This window comes from Cnephaeus nilssonii (genome assembly GCF_951640355.1).
Source record: "Cnephaeus nilssonii genome assembly, chromosome: 10".
Taxonomy (NCBI): Eukaryota; Metazoa; Chordata; class Mammalia; order Chiroptera; family Vespertilionidae; genus Cnephaeus; species Cnephaeus nilssonii.
Genome location: NC_137081.1, coordinates 84835573 through 84857211, shown reverse-complemented (window position 1 = coordinate 84857211; position 21639 = coordinate 84835573). Strand labels below are relative to the sequence as shown.

The 21639-nt window shown below is 41.0% G+C and overlaps 1 protein-coding gene across 5 annotated transcripts in view; it reads right to left on the bottom strand.

Annotated features, from left to right (window-relative positions):
* PTPN4 (protein tyrosine phosphatase non-receptor type 4) overlaps positions 1-21639 on the bottom strand; it is a 257666-nt gene that overhangs the window by 139888 nt on the left and 96139 nt on the right. For 4 of the 5 annotated variants that reach the window (XM_079782465.1, XM_079782466.1, XM_079782463.1 and 1 more), the window contains 5 exons: positions 12587-12629; positions 12410-12509; positions 7580-7624; positions 7267-7319; positions 3885-4005 (listed from right to left, as the gene is read on the bottom strand). In XM_079782465.1, coding sequence (XP_079638591.1) covers positions 3885-4005; positions 7267-7319; positions 7580-7624; positions 12410-12509; positions 12587-12629 — 362 coding nt within the window. The remainder of the gene's footprint in view (positions 1-3884; positions 4006-7266; positions 7320-7579; positions 7625-12409; positions 12510-12586; positions 12630-21639) is intronic. The other variant, XM_079782464.1, reaches the window with a different exon arrangement.

Below are 21639 nucleotides of genomic sequence, written 5' to 3'. Positions count from 1 at the left end.
TGGGCACCGCCATCTTGTGGCTCTGGGCGCTGCCATATTTGAGGGTGTGGCAGTCAATTAGCATATTCCCTCCTTATTGGCTGTGGGTGCCATAATTGTGAGGGTGTGATGGTCAATTAGCATATTCCCTCTTTATTAGATAGGATTAGGGTCAGCAAACTTTTACTGGAAAGAGCTAGCTTTCAGGCCATATGGTCTCTGTTGTAACTACTAAACACTGTTGTTATGTGAAAGCAACCACACACAACATGTAGACAAATGAGGGAATCTGTGTTCCAATACGTGCTCATTTACGGACACAAATAAGAATTTCTCAAAATATCATGTGCCACAAAATGTTATTATTTAAAAAAATTTTTCTCGACCATTGAAACCGTACAAACTATTCTTATCCCATGGGGCATTAAAAATAGGCAGTGGGCTACAGTTTCCCAACGTGTATTAGATAAATGGGGCCATTACCAAATAAAAGTTTCTTTAATAGTAAGAGCTAACCCTGACTGGTGTGACTAAGTTGGTTGGAGCATCATTCTATACACTGAAAGGTCTTGCACATCATCCCAGTCAGGGCACATACCTAGGTTGTGGGTTTGATCCTCAGTTGGGGCATGTATGGGAGGCAACCAATCAACATTTCTCTCTCACATCAATGTTTCTCTCTCTCTCTGTATAAAAATCAATTAAATAAAATCCTATATAATAAAAGGGTACTATGCAAATTGACCCTAACGGCGGAACGACCAGAACAACCGCTCAACCAGTCACTATGCGGCACACTGACCATCTTTTGGCCCCTTTTCTTGGCTGGCAGGCTCTGATCGCCTGATGGCGAACAGGGAAGCAGAGGTGGGTGGTGGGGAACATGGGTGGATCTAAGCCGAGGCCCCCACCCCACCAGTCGCCCCACACACAGAGGGCAACCCACGGCGGGGGCGGGGCCACCAAGTGGGCGGAAACGGCTGACCTCTCGGTTCCTCCCCCCGGATGGCAGGCTCCAAATACTTGATGGCGAACAGGGAACTGGGGGTGGGTGGCGGCAGGGGGCGGGACCGGCAAGATGGCCCTGATCGCAGGCCATGCCCAGGGACTGTACCTGCGCACAAATTTTGTGTGCCAGGCCTCTAGTAATAAATAAATATTATTAGTAAGGATAAAAATAGTCCTAATATATAAAAACCCTGGGTCGTAACGATCAGTAACGACCAAGGCTCAACCAACCGGAAGTCAGTCCTGCAGTCAGCACTGGGTTGCCACGGCAACCGAGCGCTGACTGCTTCTGCTGCAAGCAAAGTGCCCCAGCACTGACTGCTGAGGGGGCTGCGAATCAGGGCCAGAGAGAGGCCTAAAGAGAGAAACAGGGACTGATCCATAGACTCTAAGGCAGCTTTTGATCAGCACTGCCTCTCTCTTTCTCTCCCAGTCTGGCCAGCAGCTGCGCCTCCATTTCTCTCCAGGCCTCCAACAGGGCTGCTGATCAGCCCCGCCTTTCTGATCAGGCCCCATTGATAGGCCCAGAGACACTAACTGGCATAGGAACCGACCAATCAGAACCAAATGTGGGTGCTGTGAAGAACCAATGGCTGCCTAGGAGGCGGAGCTTCTGACGCTGACTGGCAAAGAAACCAACGAATCAGAACCAAATCTGGGTGCTGTGGGGAGCCAATGGCTGCCTACGAGGTGGAGCTTTCGACGCTGACTAGCATAGAAACCGACCAATCAAAACCAAATTGGCCAGCAGAGGGCAGTTGGGGGTGAGATCAGGCCTGCAGGGGAGGGCCATTGGGGAGGAGATCAGGCCGGCAGGGGAGGGTCGTTGGGAGCGAGATCGGGCCAGCAGGGGAGGACAGTTGGGGACAACCAGGCCAGGAGGAGAGGGCAGTTGGGGGCGAGATCAGGCTGGGAGGGGAGGGCAGTTGGGGGCAACCAGGCTGGCAGGGGAGGGCAGTTAGGGGTGATCAGGCAGGCAGAGACAGTTAGGGGAAACCAGGCTGGCAGGGGAGGGCAGTTAGGGGTGATCAGGCTGGCAGGCAGAGGCAGTTAGGGGCAATCAGGCAGGCAGGCAGGTGAGCAGTTAGGAGCCAGTGGTCCCAGATTGTGAGAGGGAAGGGGTCCCAATTGGACAGGGTGCAGGCTGGGCTGAGAGAGCCCCCCTCCGTGCACAAATTTTGTGCACCAGGCCTCTAGTAAATATAATAACAACTAATATTTCTTCAGTGCTTACCATGTGTTAGGCACTGTCTTGAATACTTTATGTATAAACTAACTTAATCCTTACAATAACTTCAGAGATAGGTAACTTTTATTATTCCCAATTTACATATGAGGAAACATAGACATAGAATCATCTGGCCAAGGTTATATGATAGTACGTAACCTTACCAGAATTCCAATCCAGAAATTCTGGCTTGAGTTCACACTCTCAGCCAATATGCAACACCACCTTAGCTTCTACATGAGTAATTTGAATGGTATGTTAAAGCAAAACTCATCTCTGACCCAATAAACAATAATGTCTTCTATTCAAAACAATAGATCTCTTCTTGAAAATATTATGTAACAATATTAGACTCACAAAATATCAAAGTTGAATACTGTTATGAGTGAAAAATTGTTACTATCTTTAAAGGACTATTTTTTTATTATTAATTAAGTACTACATAAAGTTCTTTTTCTCCTCTTGGCTTATTATTAGTAAAAAAAAAAAAAGAGTCCCTTTACACAGTTAAAAACTGAAAGAGAATTGCTGAGTAGATTGTGAACATATGATTAATATTCTAGAATTCCTGGCAACTTTATATAATAAAAAAACTTTATATATATTCCAACAACTTTATATAATAAAAACAACCTTAATATATTTATATACAATATAAAACTTTATATAATAAAAAGTTTATAGCCTAGTTGGTGTGGTTAGTGGTTAGTGTGAGGGTCGCAGGTTCAATTCCTGGTCAAGGGCATGTGCTTGGATTGCGGGTTCTCTCTCCACTCCCTGTCAGGGCACATGTAACCAGTTGATGTGTCTCAAATCAACATATTTTTTCCTATCTCTCCCTCCCTCTCTCCCGCACTTCCTCCCTCCCTCCCTCTCTTCCACTCTTTCTGAACAGCACTAGAAAAAAATATCGTCAAGTGAGGATAAAAAAAAGATTATATAATGAAAACTAGCAATTTTATATAATAGCAAGTAAATTTCTTTTACATATACCTTTATAAGTTCTTTTAAAAATATATTTTATTGATTTTTTACAGAGAGGAAAGGAGAGGGAGAGAGAGTTAGAAACATTGATGAGAGAGAAACATCAATCAGCTGCCTCCTGCACACCCCCCCTACTGGGGATGTGCCCTCAACCAAGGTACATGCCCTTGACCAGAGTCGAACCTGGGACCCTTGAGTCCGCAAGCTGACGCTCTATCCACTGAGCCAAACCGGTTAGGGCACCTTTATAGTTCTTAATAAAAATGAAAGCAAGTCTCATATGAAATAAGCAATGATTTTTCCTTTAAATAGATCAGCCACATTTCTTTATAACAATTATACTATTTTATATAATAGCAACTGTTCTACATTAAGTAAATATAACAATTACATTAAAAAATTTTAAAACATTTGTCTAGAAAAGATGCCATTAAGAAATTTACTGCCTCAGCTGATTGCTCATTGGTTAGAGCACTGTGTCTTGGATTCAATTCCAGTCAAAGGCTCGAACCCTGGCCCAGTCAGGGCTTGTGTGGGACGCAAGCAATCAACGCCTCTCTCTCACATCGATGTTTCTCTCTCTGTGTCTCCTTCTTCCTTCCCCTCTTTCTAAAAACATCCTCGGGTGAAAATTAACCCCCCAAAAAAGTTTGCCAAATAAGCAGAAAAGTAAATAAATCCTTACGTATGTTGCTGATGTAATTTTGCAATTTCTTTTTCAAAATCTTGAGGTTGATTAGGAATGAAAGAATAATCTGAGAGGTAGCCTGGCAAGTTTTCTGACTGATTGTAGTCTCCAAGTTCAGCTAATAAATGAAAGAAAAATATTTACTTTAATAAACACATTTTTTAATGTTTATAGCCAAATCATCAAAGTCATGAATTCCATTATATTTCTGGAAGTAAAATATTTCTATTTCTACTGTTACCATTTAAACAAGTTATAAAATGCATATAACATTCTTTAAGATTTCAAATAACTTCAGAACTTTTTTTCTGGAACTGAAGTAATTGCTAACTAAGTGTATGTTTCATTACATTTCCTTTACAGTCACTTTCTTCTGTACAGCAACTCACGTCTAAAGAACTTATACATTAAAGGCAATGTACTATCAATATAGACCATCTATACAGTAGGTCCTCGGGTTATGTCAGAGATCTGTTCCTACGGCATGACATAACGCGATTTTCGCCGTAAGTCAGAACCCACCTACATAAGCACCTACGTCACTCACATGGAGCACATACACAGCAGTAATGAAGTGAAACAGTAAAAAAAATTTAAAAGAAAGATAACAATTCCTGACCTTTACTTGTGGTAAATAAATAATAAAAAACATAAACCACATATGTACATACGTCGAAATGACGGAACTTTTTTTTTTATAATGGGAGATGGTGACGTAACCATGAAATGATGTATGTCGAGTCCGACGAAACCCGAGGACTGCCTTTATATATAAAAACCCAGCGACCATTACAGTGGAATGACCAGGAGAACCAGAATGACCAGTGGCTATGATATGCACTACGGCAGCCAACCAGCCTGCTCCGGGCCAGATCACCCCCAGGACCCCGATCAGGGCGGGGCCAGCAGGCCAAACTCCTTGGCTGGCAGAAATTTGGGGTCTGGGGACCTTGGAGGTGCTCAGTCTTGGGCAGCTGCCCAGGCAAAGCTCTCCTTTGGCGGAAGTGGACCCGGGATCAGGGCACCAGAGTCAGGGATTGGTTGGGGAAGCTTTCCTGGTGGCCACAGAAGTCCCTGTGGGCCACGCACAGCACCCGGGCATCTGGCCCCAGTCTGAGCAGTGGCAGGAATAGGGGCCGCGGGGCGCAGGTGGCACACAGGAGCCAGGAGGCGTGAGGCCCAACCTGGTCTCTTAACCCGCCTGCTGGGCCCAGCAGCACCAGCAGGTGGGCCATTGTGTGCAGCAAGGTGCTGGGCCACCGACCCGAGGGGAAGCAAGCCAGGAGGGCAAGGCCCCACGCCAGCCAGAACCCCAAGCGGCGTGGGAAGGGCCAGAGCTAGAAACCCTGGTGGAGTGGGCGGGGCTGCAGCTTGGCCTTGGAATTCTGCAGGCAACCAGTGTACTGGCTACCAGCGCATCAGAGGTCAGCCCTGTTTCAAAAAAGAGGACGTGGCGGAAAGTGGCAAGGCCACAGGAGAAATGGGAAATGTTGTGGCCATCTTCGGGAAACACAGCTGCCACGGTCTTCAGTAACTAAGAACAGGTAATTTTTGGTCTCCGTTCTACAGAAAAGGAAGCCGAGACTCAAAGAAGAGAGTCTTCCACAACACCTCACCCACTTCTCAGACCTGACCCTGTGCAGCATTGTTTTTGTTGTTGAAAGTAGAGGATCCAAAATGTTTTTAGAACTTTGCTATTTTAGGCAGAAAAGAATTTAGCACAAGGAATTGGTGCTTGGGAAATCATCGGAAAGCTGGAGGAGTGGGTATTAGGCTGGGCCCCCATGAAAGACTCCTTGCCCAGAGGGAGGAGCTGCCCCTCAGCCACAACTGAATTCTAGAACACTCTGGTGTAGCTGTGACCCAGGGATCGGGAAACTGCGGCCCCCGCAAGTGCCCCCCAGTTCCTAAAAACAGGTCACTGGGCACTGCCTCTGCCACAACTGCCTGTGCACAGCCTGGATTCCGCTGCAGGAAACCTCCACATCTCTGCAAACATGATCACCAGCAGCAAACAGCCCAAACTGCGGGAAGATGCCTCTGCCCCATTTCTGCCTTCAAAATATTGTGCAAGTGCATCCAATCAGCAGAAACGAATTCATATCCAGAAACCTAGCTGCAAAGGAGTTTGGGCAATTTCAAACTTTCATCTAGGAGTGAGATCTTGCCAATGTACCTCATGTGCCTGGTATTGATAAAAATGGGGTCCAGCTGGTGGGGCTTAATGGTTGAGCATCGATCTATGAACTAGGAAGTCACAATATGATTCCCACTCAGGTTTCGGACTAGATCCCCAGTAGGGGGTGTGCAGGAGGCAGCTGATCAATGATTCTTATCATTGATGTTTCTAAATCTCCCTCTCCCTTCCTCTGAAATCAATAAATATTTTTTTGAAAAATGGGGTCATGCTGTATTTATGTGTTATAACGAATTTTTCACTTCATAGATCACTAATGTCTTTCCTGTTAAAACCATACTTATAGAACATTATTTATTTATCATTCATTTTAATTTTTAAAAATATATTTTATTGATTTTTTACAGAGAGGAAGAGAGAGGGATAGAGAGTTAGAAACATCGATCAGCTGCCTCTTGCACACCCCCTACTGGGGATGTGCCCGCAACCAAGGTACATGCCCTTGACCGGAATCGAACCTGGGACCCTTGAGTCCGCAGGCTGACGCTCTATCCACTGAGCCAAACCGGTTTCAGTTATCATTCATTTTAATTGATCTCAGAGAGAAGAATGGAGAGAGAAACATTGTTCCGTTGTTTCCTGCACTCACTGGACTGGGTATTGAATCTGCAACCTGGGCACGTGCCCTGACTGGCAATCAATCCACCACTTTCTGGTGTATGGGATGATGCTATGCTGGTACCCTGACCCCAAATTCCAGCCTCCAGAAGTGTGAGAAAAATAAATTTCTGTTGTTTAAGCCACACAAATTTATGATATTTTGTTATGGCTGTCTGAGCTGACTAATCCTATATAATAAAAGCCCAGTGACCGAATGGCAGAATGACCGGAACAATTGTGGCCCCTCACCCAGGCCAGCCCCGCCCCCGATTGGCTCCCATCAGGGCGGGCTGATTGGACCCCACCAGTGCACTGATTCATGCACCGGACCTCTAGTGTAATTATATGCTATTTGTTTCAAAAGTTGCTGGACCTGGCTGGTGTGGCTACGTTAGTTGGAGCTTTGTCCAGAGCACCTGAAGGTCATGGGGTTTGATTCCCAGTATGAGCACATGCCTGGGTTATGGGTTCCATCCCCAATTGTGGTGTGTATGGGAGGCAACTGATCAATGTATCTCTCTTTCTCCCCCTTCCTCCATCTCAAAAAATCAATAAAAAATAAAAACCTGGGCTGATACTTACACTGAACAGCAAATGAAGCCAAAAGGGCAGCAGTATTATAAGGACAGGGCAATCTAATAAAACAAAACAGAAAATACATAGCCCAAAGTTAAACACAATGACTTCAAAAGCACTATAATTTATAATATACTAGTCACACTTGAAATTTCCATGTGATTTATATTTTAACTATTAAGTAATGAACTTATTTGATGAAAGGAATTCATATTATATGTAACCATTTTTCAATAGATAGTTTGCAAAGATTATGTATTACTTACTATAGAACTAAGAGTATTCTTAAACCTATTACTAAAAATATATAATAGCCCACCTTCCAGTAAGAATGTCTTGTTTAATTTGCAAAAAATACTGGTACCTTAAAAAAAAAAAAAGATAGTTAGCATTTACTGGAATTATAGCATTTAGATATTAAAAACTATATACTTATATTAACAAATAAAAATTTAAGTATTTACTTCTATAATAAACATATTAACACAAGATATTTTAAAAATAAGCTTTCATAAATTCATGAATCCAAGTTTTAAAATTCTTTGATAAATGAAATTTTATACTGCAACAGTCTTGTTTCCACTAGATCAGTTATAAAATTCCTAATGCTTGTTAAGCATTACATGACCTAGGGAGAATATTAGAGAGAAATACTCTGAGGATTGGTGTATGCAGAAAGTATACTGGGAAGCACAGCAGACATAGGAGAGCTGACAGTGACAATGCACTAGAGACCAGTAGAAGAAAATCATTCTTCCTGCTGAGATGGGAAGCCAACTGCAAGAACAGGCCTGTGTGCTGATTGTCTTATGGCAGCAAGAAGCTACTGATTGCAGAAAAGCACCTTTCCCTCTTCATATGAGTTAAGAAAGCTCTCTTTGATTAAAAAACAAAAACAAAAAAACCCACATAAGTTCCTTTACCTACAATTGATCTAATATTAGAATTGCCAAGTACCCAATTTCCTTAAAAAAACAAAAAAAAAGTGTAAGTATCCTATAACAAGAATACTAGGGTTGCTTACAAGATGTCCTGTCTCTGCTAGTGGGTGAAGTCATTCCCTGACAGATGTATCAATGCTTGGGCAAAACCACCTGTGCTGTATAATGTTCGTAGAAGACCAAAATTTGTGGCTGTAAATATTTAAATAAGAAATTTACAGACTTTTACTTCACCTCACTAAAAAGAGGATACATACTCCAAGAGTTAAAAATCATTAAAAATTTTAGTTGTTTGATTAAAGTCATTAAAGAGCTCCATGACCATTCAAACTACCAAAGAGTGTAATTAAGGTTTCACAGAATCAGATATTGATTGTAATTTTTTTTAAAAAGAGCTGACACAAACATCTTGGCTTCATATATTAATAAATTCTCTGAGGCTTAATACATAATATTACAAATATTGCTTACTCAATCTAAGACAACATATTTCTAACCAGCCAACTTAGTTTCATAATTAAAAGTTAAAGGTCCCTGGTCCTGGCTGGTTGCTCAGAGGTTAGAATGTCAGCCCTGGGTTCAATTCTTGGTCAAGGGCAATACCTCAGTTGCAGGTTCGATCCCCTAATTGGGGAAAGAGCAGGAGGCAACCAATTGATGCTTTCTTCCCTCTCCCTTTTTTCCTTCCCTTTCTTCCCTCCCTTCCACATTCTCTAAAAATTCAATGGGAAACATATGCTCAGATGAGGATAAAAAAAAAAAAAAGTTAAAGGTTCCTGGTGGAAACAACCTTATAGTTAGGACTGAAAGGTCATGTATATCCTTGACATAATATTCTGAATACTACACAAATAATACCTATGTGCTTGCTGAATTTTATTTACATACTAATCATTAAAGACTGACAGAATGGAAACCAGAATAAGCTAAATCTAAGCTATAAGTCCTAAAGTAAGCCAGCCTATAATCTTTGGCAAGTTACTAAAAATCTGGCTGGGTCTTGTTTCTCTATTTGTAAAAAGAAAGTAGAATCATAGCCTAGTATATGTATCTCAGGAGCCCTAAACAGAAAATACAAGCCTAATTTTAAAAGACAATCAAGACCTTTAAAATAGATTAATAATGATTGAGGTAAGTATAATCACCTTTAAAAGCTGTAAAAATAACCTTAACTTTTCTAATCCAGACAATAATGAATACCATGAATTAAACACTTATCATGCTCTAAAAAGGTATGAAAAGTGATGTCATTTGTATTCTCTTAACTCCTGAGAAAACTCCAATTCCAATGATGCCAGCAATAGTAAATGATGTTTCATTTGGAAGCTCTGTAAGTCCATTCTTTTTTTTTACCAATAACCTAAAATGGAATCCCAAGGTAAGGAGGTATAGCTGATTTCCTGTTTTGTGGGGCTTATACTAGTCCTTATAATTAGCAACTGTGGCCAAGGGTGTCTTATTACTAATCTGGACCATCGCATTAAAGCTACCTAAGCAGTAAAGTTTTAAAGGAGTATTTCTTAAACCTGGTGGCATATTTGAGTCAACTGGGAAGCTTGTAATGCTTATGCACAGGTCCCATCTGAGATCTATTAAATCAGAGTACCCAGGGGGTGTGGCCAAAGCAAGAGCTACCCTAAGCGATTCTAATTTGTAATCAGGGTAGAGATTCATTGATGTACAATGTACACTATGGTAATAAAATAAAAACTAGCCACTTACCCCATTTTACCAAATAGTGCCAGTTATAAATACATTATAAAGGATTTTTGAAATAATGTATTATTTCTAAGTGAAACAAAGATAATTTTCTAGACTGATGGACTGAGTAAATACTTCCTCGATTACTGTAAAATTTGATTTTACATTCTTCTACTTCAGGACTATGTTTTGACTTAATTATCAGTGAGACACATTCATTCTTTGATTATGTCTTCAACACAAGCTATAAAAAAATCAACACATTAAAATTTTGTTAAGAAAGTCAAAGACAGTTTTTTGAGTAAATTATGAATGTAGCTATAATTGACAATATTTTAATTGCTTATGCTAACCAACTCCATAAATGTCAAATATATTAGAAATCCAATTTAAACTTATTGATCTTTTAATTACAAATATTTATTATACATTTAAAAATCTGATTACTAAAATATACAGGATGTTCTGAAAAAATGCATACATACTTTGAATAATTATTAATTTCAATGGGTTAAATCTGGAGAGAAAGTGTGGGATCCCTAATCAGAGTACGCCAGATGTTCAAGGCCAATTTGCCATATGCATGTGCAAAGGCAATGACACAGCAGCTTTACTGTACACACTGCACAGGCATACTTTTCTATAACCCAAATATTGATGTCACTATTTGGCAAGAAGCCTCTTTTGTCTGAGTTAGTATAAAGATGTGTTACTGACCAGCCGGTGCGTGGCTGCTTTGTTGGGCTACTTTGAAGAACTGTTTTGTCTGATGGCTCCTTGTTAGCAATGGCTACTTGGGTCTACAATAAAGTCTCTCCTATATGCCTACCATGTGTCTTGTCTTCTCCGTTTAATACCCTGTGTCTAAGGACCTATGCTCCTCGAGAAGGATCAAGGAGGAACTTGCTTCCACAGAAAGAAATATCAATTGAGCTATCAGCTGTTAAAGTGTGTATACATTATTTGGGACACCCTGTATTATAGAATACTTTGCTACTTGATTTCAAGTTATATGTACCAGGAAACAATAAAATGCATTTAAAAATACTTTATAAATCACAATTTTCATTAATTCAGTGTAGCTCCCGTTAAGTTCATCCAAGAACAGGTTTCACTATACTAAAAATCTTGTTATTTTAATTAACAACAACAACAAAACCTAAGGGCAAATAGTATTAAACTAAAGGGTATTCATATAACACAATTTTGCTTTTCAATAGAAATTAGCTTGGATACTATTAGTTTGAACTACCTAATCCAGAGCATATATTCTTGAGTTCTCCTGTTATAAAAAAGGTAACCCACTATCCCCACTTCCCCACAACAAACACACAGAAAAGAACTCTAAAAGATGTGAATCTAACTTTTCTTACTTTATCTACTGAAAACCCTACTTCAGAAACACCTGAGGATTGGCAGGGAAATGTGTTTAATTTAGTCTTTCGTTTTTCTACTTCACCTCAGTATTCTAAAGGATAACCGATACATTAACATCTACAGGTAGCTTTAGGTACAGATTTTAAATTTGTCACCTGTCTTTTAGAATAATTGTGAATATAGTCACTGACCTATATTCTTATATCTGAAACTTTTATGGAAGGTATAATATGCTAATATTTATTCTGTCTTATTTTGCTAATGAATTACTAATTATCTTTCAAGCAACACACATGGTTATCCTTCAAGTTACTTAAAGATTTTTTAAATTGATTTTTTAGAGAGAGACAGGAAGGGAAAGAAAGAGAGAAACATCAATGTGAGAGTGGAACATTGATTGGCTGCCTCCTGAACACCCCCTACCAAGGATGGAGTCTGCAACCCAAGCATGTTTGCTGACCAGAAATGGAACTGGCGACCTTTCAATACATAGGACCATGCCCAACCGAGCCACACTGGCCAGGATTCTTCAGGTTATTTTAATAATGACAGTTACCACACTGTGATTATTCCCCACTATTTATACCTTAAACAGTTACCTAACCTTCATACACTATCAAAATACCCATCTGGGCCATTCTTGTATTTTCAATCTGCAGTTGGGAATCAGCTAATATGGAGGACAACTTGAATTATACGGAGATTTTTACTGAAAAGGTGGTCGATGTGCCTAACCTCCATGTTTTTCAAGGTTTAAGTATTTTTATAGGGGGGAAAAAGCAGGCACAATTCTCAATATATAGCACCACTTAAATTGAAGCAGCATCTGATTACTTCAATTAGTAACAGCAAAGCTGCTTAACCAGTTTTCACTGGAAAATCTTAATATTTATGTAGCTCAGGAGGCTGCTTGTGGCTGGATGGGGTGGCCCTGGGGTTCCAATCTCCTAAAGCATTCCCTGTCATCCAGGAAGGAAGTAAACTGTTTTCTTGAAACATCTATGACCTATTCTGTGTGCTGCTAGTAAACTCAGAATTATGGCATGGCAATCTATTTTTGCCTAATTAATTTCAAAATTTTATAATAGTTTTGAAAATATTTTCAAGAAAAATATGCTCCATAAACTCACCTTGTGTATTCTTCTTGTAACTTGTTGGGGTCACTTACAAAAAATTTGACTCTGAAGTTCAAACTGTAAGGAGATCCTCCTAGAATTAATAAAAGCAGTTCTAATTAATCAGATTATATTAATCCTGCATCTTTATAAAGTATACTGACAAAACATGAAGTAAACATGTATGCTCACTCTTTAGCTGCTTCCTTATTGGTTTATTTGGATCCAGCCACCTCTGAAAAATAAATAAGATTGATTTCATTTTTTCTTGAGGAACTAATACATTGATTCATGCAAATCTGTTCTATTTAAAGATTAATGCTAAAAACTGAATTTCTGAAAAGGCCTCGTAGGGGAAAAGTCATTAACTTACAGATTATCATAGCATATATAACAAAATTATGCTAGAAAGTACTGAATATATATAGGTGGTAGCTTTAAGATTTTTATTTTAATTTTACATCAAATTATACCATATGCAATAACCTCTATTCCAAAAGTAAAAATGTTTAATAATCACTGCAACTAATATGAATTCTGTTTATTTAACTGTATTATGTAATAGTCTGGAACATTTTAAAAAATTATGAAAAATTTTGTAACTTCTACCCCATTCCTTAAAAAATAAATCACCCCCCCCCCCAAAAAAAAAAAAAAACCACACTAATTTTGAAAAGGATAATGTTTAGTTTTTGGAAGGACTGCTTTTTGTGTGTGAGAATTTTAAGTAGCCTCAATACTTCTGAATGCCAGTTAAGACCTATTTTAGAAAAATGAACTGAACTCAGAAAATATCTGAACTGTCAACAAGTTTCAATTTAAAAAAATTAAAAAACCCAAAATGAGGTTATAGATGTGGCAGTATTTTCAAAGCAATACACAAATATAAGCTTATGTATCATCCTATCTAATAAAGACGGAATATGCAAATTGACCATAACTCCGCTACAAAGATGGTGGCACCCACAGCCAATAAGGAGGGAATATGCAAATTGATGCGACAAGGCGAGAGGTGGAAAGGTGGCTCTGGGCCGGAGTGAAGGCAGAAAGGCGGCTCCGGCTGGAGTGAAGGCGGTGCCAGCAGCCAGGGGAAGGAAGGACTATTCTTGCACGAATCTTCGTGCATTGGGCCTCTAGTTATTTATAATCCTTACATCCCATACTTGATTCCATGAAGAGTACTTAAATAGATTTTAGTAACAATTGGATGGGAAAATCTGTATTTTTTCTTTCCATTATCCCTAACACCCAACAGATCAAATCCAGCTGATTCAACCTTTATTGGTTTTAAAAAAATATTTTTTATTGATTTCAGAGAGGAAGGAGAGGGACAGAAATATAAATGATGAGAGATAGAAATATCAATGATGGGAGAGAATCATTGATCAGCTGCCTCCTGCATGCCTCCTAGGGGATTGAGCCCAAAACCCAGGATGGTACTCTGACAGGAAATCGAACCCTGATCTCCTAGTTCATAGATCAACGCTCAACCACAGAGCCATGCTGGGTTAACTCTACCTTTAAACCATACCTAGAATTTAAGAATTCTTCTCCATCTAGTTTGCCACCATTCTTATTTCTGTTGTGGCTCTGGCCACGGCCTCTTAATTACTGTCCCTGTTTCTTTTCTTACCACCCTCATCCTCCATCTAGAAGCCATAGTAGTCTTTTCAAGCATAATGTTACTCCTTTGCTTAATACGCTTGATCATTTCTCAATGAAGCATACAAAGCCCTTAGCACTGTCTCTTTACCTCTTCTACCCCAATTTACTAAGCTCCAGCTATATTGCCTCCTTTCTGCTACTCAAAGATGCCATTCCATGTTTCCTTAATGCACAGAATGTCCTTCTCCAGCTTCTCCATGGCTGACTCCTTTCAACACCTGTGTCTCCGCCTGAATGCAACCTCCTCAGGAAGATCTTCACTGACCACCCTATCAAAAGTATGTCACAAAGCTCCTATTTACTTAGTTATTTTACAAAAACAGGCAAGGAACATTAAATACTCTCATTACACTAAAAAAAAATCCTCACCGAGAATACATTTTTAACAAGTTTTACAGAGAGGAAGGGAGGGAGAGAGAGAGAAACATCAATGTGAGAGAGAAACATTGATCATTTGCCTCCCACATGCACCATGATCAGGGATTGCACACGCAACCTGGGCATTTGCCTGCCACCTTTTGGTGTATGGGACAATGCTCCAACCAACCAAGCCACAATGGCCAGGGCACACATCTATGTATTAATGTACTGATTTTGTTTTTCACATTTTAGAGAAAAAAGTCATAAATTACTTTCATTTTAATACTAGTCTAAAATCAAAATTTGGGATCAATGATTGTATCCAAACCCTTCCTTCCTCATTGCATTCCCCTCAAAATATTCTAATATCAGATATACAAACGCATTTACAGATAGATGTGTTAAGCTGACATAGCTTAGAAGGAGTACAATGATAAGCACCAGAAAACTGAAGAGACCTCATCAATGACGTCACTGAGATAGGACTTAGGATTTTGGCTTATAACAAGACGGAGCAATGCTATAATGAGCACTATTAGACAGTAAAGATGGTGCTCATAGTAAAAACACACCATTATGTCGAAAGAAAAACAACGTGGTAAAAAAGATAACATATAAAACTGTTCTACAAATCAATAAGAAAGAAACCCCAACACTAATAAAAAAACAGACAATAGGTAAGAATGGAAAGATCATGGGAAAGGAAATATAAATGGCTTTTCAGTATATGAAAGGATACTCTCTCTTGGTCTAATTAGAGAAATATAATAGTCTACATTAGGTTATCATTTTTCAATAGTAGTACTGGCAAAGATCAAAACGTTTAATGACAAACCACAATGGCAAGAATGTGAGGAAAACAGCACTCATACATAGCTTCTGAGAATATAAATTATACCACCTCAATGTAGGATAACTTGGCTATATTTATCAAACTATAAAATGCGTATCACTACAGACCAAGTATTCTTTTTTACAGACCTTGATATATTTCACAAAATATAAAATTCACTATTTTAAAGTATACACTTCAGTGCACTTTAGTATATTACGTTGTACAACCATAAACACTAAATGTCAGAATATTTGCATCATCCCCCAAATAAATTCCATTTCTATTAGCAGTCAGTCCCAATACTGCACTACCAACAGCCTCTAGCAAGTACTAATCTACTTACTGTCTCTATAAATTTGCCTGATTGGGACATTCATATGAATACAATCATACCATAGGTGATCGTTTCCGTCTAGCTTCTTTCTCTTTTACAGTAGGCACCCCCCTTAATCCACAGGGGATATGTTCCAAGATCCCATTGGATGCCTGAATCAATAGATAATACTGAGCCTGCTACATGTACTACTAGACACCCGATGCACAAATATGTGCAAGAGTAGGCCTTCCTTCCCCCATCTGCCGGCACCGTCTTCTCTCTGGTCTCTGGACCCGGGCTTCCCTCGCAGCCCCAGCTTTGTCCGGAAGGTTGTGTGGAAGGACTTCCAGTCTAATTAGCATATAATGCTTTTATTATTATAGATGTTCTTTCCTATACATATCCTATATAATAAAACTCTAATATGCATATTGACCGAACAGCGGAACGACCAGTCGCTATGACGTGCACTGACCACCAGGCGGCAGATCCTCAACGCAGGAGCTGCCCCCTGGTGGTCAGTGCGCTCCCACGGAGGGAGTGTCGCTCAGCCAGAAGCCAGGATCACGGCTGGCAAGAGCAGCAGCAGTGCAGGAGCCTCTCCCACTCCGCAGCAGGCGGACATCCCCCAAGGGGTCCCAGACTGCGAGAGGGCGCAGGCCAGGCTGAGGGACCCCCTCACCCCCAGTGCATGAATTTCATGCACCGGGCCTCTAGTCTATAATAAAGTCTATTTATTTATTTTTGTTAATCCTCACTGAAGGATTTTTTCCCATTGATTTTTAGAGAGACTGAAAGGGAGGGATGGAGGTGGGGGGAGAGAGAGAGACATTAATGTGTCAGAGACACATCAATTGGTTGCCTCCCACATGCAACCCAGTCAGGGATGATGATTGAACCTGCAACCCAGGTACATGCCCTTTACCAGGAATTAAACGTGGGACTCTTTGGTGCACAGGGGACACTATCCACTGAGACATGCTGGCCAGGGCAATGATAAAGTTTAATTGATAAATTATGCACAGTAAGAAAGTAATAATAATCCTAATATATAAAAACCCAGGATCCATAACATCCATAATGACCGAAGGCTCGACCGGATGCCAGACTGCACACGCAGCATGCCAAGAGGGCTGAACTGCTGACCTCTCAGAGAGAGACGTGGGGACTTGCAGCGTCGGGGACTTGCGTGAGGCTGCCTCATGGCACCCTAAATCCCTCCCTGAACAACCACTGCAACCCCACAGGGAGCAGGCCTAAGCTGAAAATCGGACATTCTTAGCACTACCAGAGGCAGGCGAGGCTCCCGCTACCGCTACTGTGCTCACCAGCCGTGAGCCCAGCTTCAGGCAGAGCGGAGCTCCCCCTGTGGGAGCGCACTGACCACCAGGGGGGCAGCTCCTGTGTTGAGAATCTGCCCCCTGGTGGTCAGTGCACATCATAGCGACTGGTCATTCTGCCCTCAGGCCATAACCAGCTCTCCAACATTCCCCAAGGGGTCCCAGATTGTAAGAAGGCGCAGGCCAGGCCAAGGGATCTCACCAGTGCACGATCAGGGCTGGGGAAGGATGAGTGAGTTTAGTCAGTTGAGGAGGGACCACGGGAGGGCTCGAGGTCATATCCGGCCCATCTTGCTCAGTCCCGATTGGCTGGACCTCCAGCAGCAAGCTAACCTACCGGTTGGAGCATCTGCCCCCTGGTGGTCAGTGCACATCATAGCGACTGGATGACCAGTCGACTGTCTGCCCCCTGGTGATCAGTGCATGTCATAGTGAGCAGTTGAGCAGCCTTAGCATATCATTAGCATATTACAATTTGATTGGTTGAACGACTGACCGGATGACCAGATACTTAGCTATTAGGCTTTTATTATATAGGATTCCCTATTCTGTACCTTATATCCTAGTGACTATTTTTACAACTGGTAATTTGCACATCTTAATCTCTTTCCCTTTTGTGCCCATCCCTCAAAACCCCTCCCCATCTAGCAACCCCCAAAGTATTCTGTGTACTTATGAGTGTTTTTGTTAGTTGGTTTATGTTTTAGATTCCACATATAAGTGAAATCACATGCCATCTGTTGTTCTCTGTCTGACACATTTAACTTAGCATAATATCCTCTAAGTGTAACCATGTTGCTGCAGATGGCAAGATTTCATACTTTTATGGCTAAGTAATACTAGTATTCCATTGTATATATGTATAACTTCCTCTTTACCCATTTGTCAATTTATGGATACTTGGGCTGCTTCCACATCATGGCAATAGTAAACAATGCTGTAATGAACATAGGGATGCATTATGTCTTTTTGAATTAGCGTGTTGGGTTTCTTTGGATAAATACCCAGATGTGAAATTCTAGGTCCTACTTTGTCTCTTATTACAGACTTTGTTTTAAAGGCAATTTTGTCTGATAGAAGTATTGCTACTTTGGCTTTTTAAAATTTCCTAAATATATTTTACTTTCATTCTGTACAGGTCTTGTACATAGCATATGTACACATCTTATTTTCTTAGCCATTCAGCTATCCTGTTCTTTGACTGAAGCATTTAATACATTTATATTTAATATAATTACCAACAGGTATGTACTTATTGCCATTTTGTTATTCATACTTTTTATCTTTTTTCCCCTTCTTCTTAAAGAAGTCCCTTTAACATTGGTTTGGTGGTAATGAACTCCTTTGACTTTTTCTTGTCTGAGAAGCTCTATCTGTCCTTCAATTCTAAGTGATAGCCTTCCTTGTTGGTCCTTGCTTTGCATCACTTTGAATATTTCATGCTAATATCCCTTCTAGCATGAAAAATTTCTGTTGAGGAATCAGCTGACATTCTTATGGGAGCTACCTTGTAGGTAACTAGTGGCTTTTCTCTTGCTTTTAAGATATTCTCTATCTTTAAGCCTTGGCATTTTAATTATGATACTAGAGGCCCATTGCAGGAAGATTCCTGCAAGAATAAGGTTTCCTTGGGCCTATTTCTACAAGAATAGGGCTTCCTGTGGCAGAGCGAAGCAGCAGAGAAGGGAGCAAAGCCCAAGCAGCAGAGAAGGGAGCAAAGCAGGCTTTGCTCCCTTCTCTGCTGCTTCGCTCCCTCCCGTCTCCGCTGCCTCGCTCCCTCCCATCTGCGCTGCCTCGCTCCCTCCCATCTGCGCTGCCTCGCTCCCTCCCATCTGCACTGCCTCACTCCCTTCCATCTCCGCTGCCTCGCTCCTTCCTGCCTCCGCTGCCTCGCTCCCTCCCATCTCCCCTGCCTCACTCTGTCCCATCTCGGCTGCCTTGCTCCCTCCCGCCTCCGCTGCCTCGCTCTCTCCCATCTCCACTGCCTCGCTCCCTTTTGCCTCCACTGCCTCACTAACTCCCATCTCCGCTGCCACGCTTCCTCCCGCCTCCGCTGCCTCACTCCCTCTCATCTCCGCCGCTTCTGTAGCTTCCTTCTACGCTGTCTTCAGTCTTCGCTCCACGCCTGCCTATGAAAATTAATTGCCATCTTTGTTGGGTCAATTTGCATACTCGCTCCTGACTGGCTGGTGAGCGTAGCGGAGGGATGGTCAATTTGCATGTTTCTCTCTTATTAGTGTAGATGTCTTGGTGTGGGCATCTTTGGGTTTATCTTACTTGGGACTCTGTGCTTCCTGGGCTCGTATGTCTATTTCTTTCTCCAGGGTAGAGCAGTTTTCCATCATTATTTCTTCAAGCAGGTTTTCAATTCTTTGTTTTCCCTCTTCTCCTCATACCCCTATTATGCATATGTTGGTATATTTGATGTTGTGCTAGAGACCCATTAAACTATCCTCATTTTTTTTTAATTCTTTTTTTCTTTTTGCTGTTCTGATTGGGTGTTTTCTGCTTCCTTATCCTTCAAATCTCTGATTTGATCCTCTGCTTCATCTCCTATTGATTTCCTCTAATGTAGGATCTTCATTTCTGGCTAGTTCTTTTTTTATGTTTTCTATCTCCATATTTACGTTTCCTATTTCTTTGTTGAAGTTCTCACTGAGTTCACTACTTTTCCCTAAATTTATTGACATCTTCATCCTTATAAACAGTGTTTTGAATTCTGCATGTTTTAAATTGCTTGTCTCTATTCTTAGTTCTTTTTCTTAACTTTTGTTCTGTTCTCATACTGGGACATGTTTCTCTGTCTCCTCATTTTTGCTGCCTTCCTATGTTTGTTTCTGTGTATTAGATAGAGCTGCTACATCGCCTGGTCCTGGCAGAGTGGCCTTATGTAGTAGGTGTCCTTTTAGGCCCAGTGGTGTGGTCTCCCTAATTACCTGAGCTGGATGCTCCAGTGTGTCCCTTGTGTGTGCTTTCCTATTGTAGTTCAGCCTTAATTGCTGTTGGCTTGGCAATGGGAAGGATTGACCCTCAGACTGATTGCTTGTGAGGACTGGCCATGACTACAAAGGAGAAGCTGTAGTGCAGGGGCTGAACCCACAGAGGATTTACTTTAGTGAGGCTCTTGTGTCTGCCAAGTTTGCCCTTTAGGTATCTGATGTGATCTGAAACTCACCACCAAGTGGTTTGGTTCTGGGGCCACTTTGGAAGAGCTCTGGTATAGACCATGTTCAATCACTGTTAGTGTCCTGCACAGAGCCACCTGGTATGAGCTACAAAGTGATCTGAAGTTGGTTGCCACTATACTGGGCTTGGAGGTATCTCTGAGAAAGGAGCTTGTATAAAGTTGGGGAGCCTTGACTTTTGTGTCTGTTGCCCAGAGGACACATCCCTCTATATTGTGGGTCTAGTGATCAGTTCCTGGTTTAAAGGAAAGCAGCAAACAAAACAAGTTCTTAATTATATACCCCACCCTAGGGGTCAGTACAGAGAAAATAAGACAGGAATACCTGTTTCCTGATTTTCTCCTGAAAGAGGTATATTCACAATCTTTAAAAGCTGCTGCCTGAAGGTCTAGATTCCAATTAGCCTGAATCTAGGCGATAAATGAATGTTTCCGCTTTAGGACAATGGCAGGTCTTAGCATACCTTTAACTTCTGGAAGTAGCCACTAAAAATAGGCTGCTTCAGTAATTACAAAGGTTTGAGAAACAGCAAAGGCCTAGAAGAAGGTTGAAAAGATAAGGCTAATTTCCTTCAAAATGGAGAGGTGATTGTTTCATCTAATGCATAGAAACTAACAAGGAGAGTCAAGGAAAATGAAGAAATAGAGAAATATGTTTCAAACAAAAGGACAAGAAAATCCTCAGAGAAAGACTTTAATAAGATGGAGAGAAGTGATTTACCTAATAGAGAGTTCAAAATAAGTCAGAAAGATGCTCATCGAGATCAGTAAAAGAATAGATGGACATAATGAGAATTAACAAAGAGATAGAAAATATTAAAAAGTACCAAATAAAAGTCATTGAGCTGAAGAACATAATAACTCAAAAATACAATAGATGGGTTGAACAACAGACTAAATGAAGAAAAAAAATCAATGAACTTGAAGACAGGACACTGGAATCAGAACAGCAAAATAAAAATTTTTAAAAAGTAGTGAAATAGCTTAAAGGACTTATGGCACAACATCAAGTGGGCCAAAATTCATATCATAGGGTCCCAGAAGTAGAAAAAAAGAAAGAGGGAAGAAAGAGGAGGAGGGAGGAGGAAGGAGGGGAGAAAGGGGAGGAGGGAGGAGGGGGGAAGGGGGGAGGAAGGAGGAAGAGGAGGAGGGGGAGGAGGAGGAGGAGAAGGAGGAGGAGGGGGAGGTAATAATAATAGCTGAAAATTCCCCTAACCTGTGGAAAGAATTAAGACATCCTGATCCAAGAATCCTAGAGTTCCAACGATGAAGAACCCAAAGAGATCCCACTAACACATGATATGATTAAACTGTCAAAAGGTAAAAAAAAAAACAAGTGGAGAATCTTTAAAGTAGCAAGAAAAAAACAATCCTATACAATAAAGCGGAAATATGCTAATTGACCCTCAAGCCGTCACAAAGATGGCAATGCACACAGCCAATTAGGAGGGAATATGCTAATTGACCATCCCACCCTCAAAGATGGCAGCACCCACAGCCACAAGATGGCAGTGCCCAGTCCCCTCAGCCCTGCTGGGGCAGCAG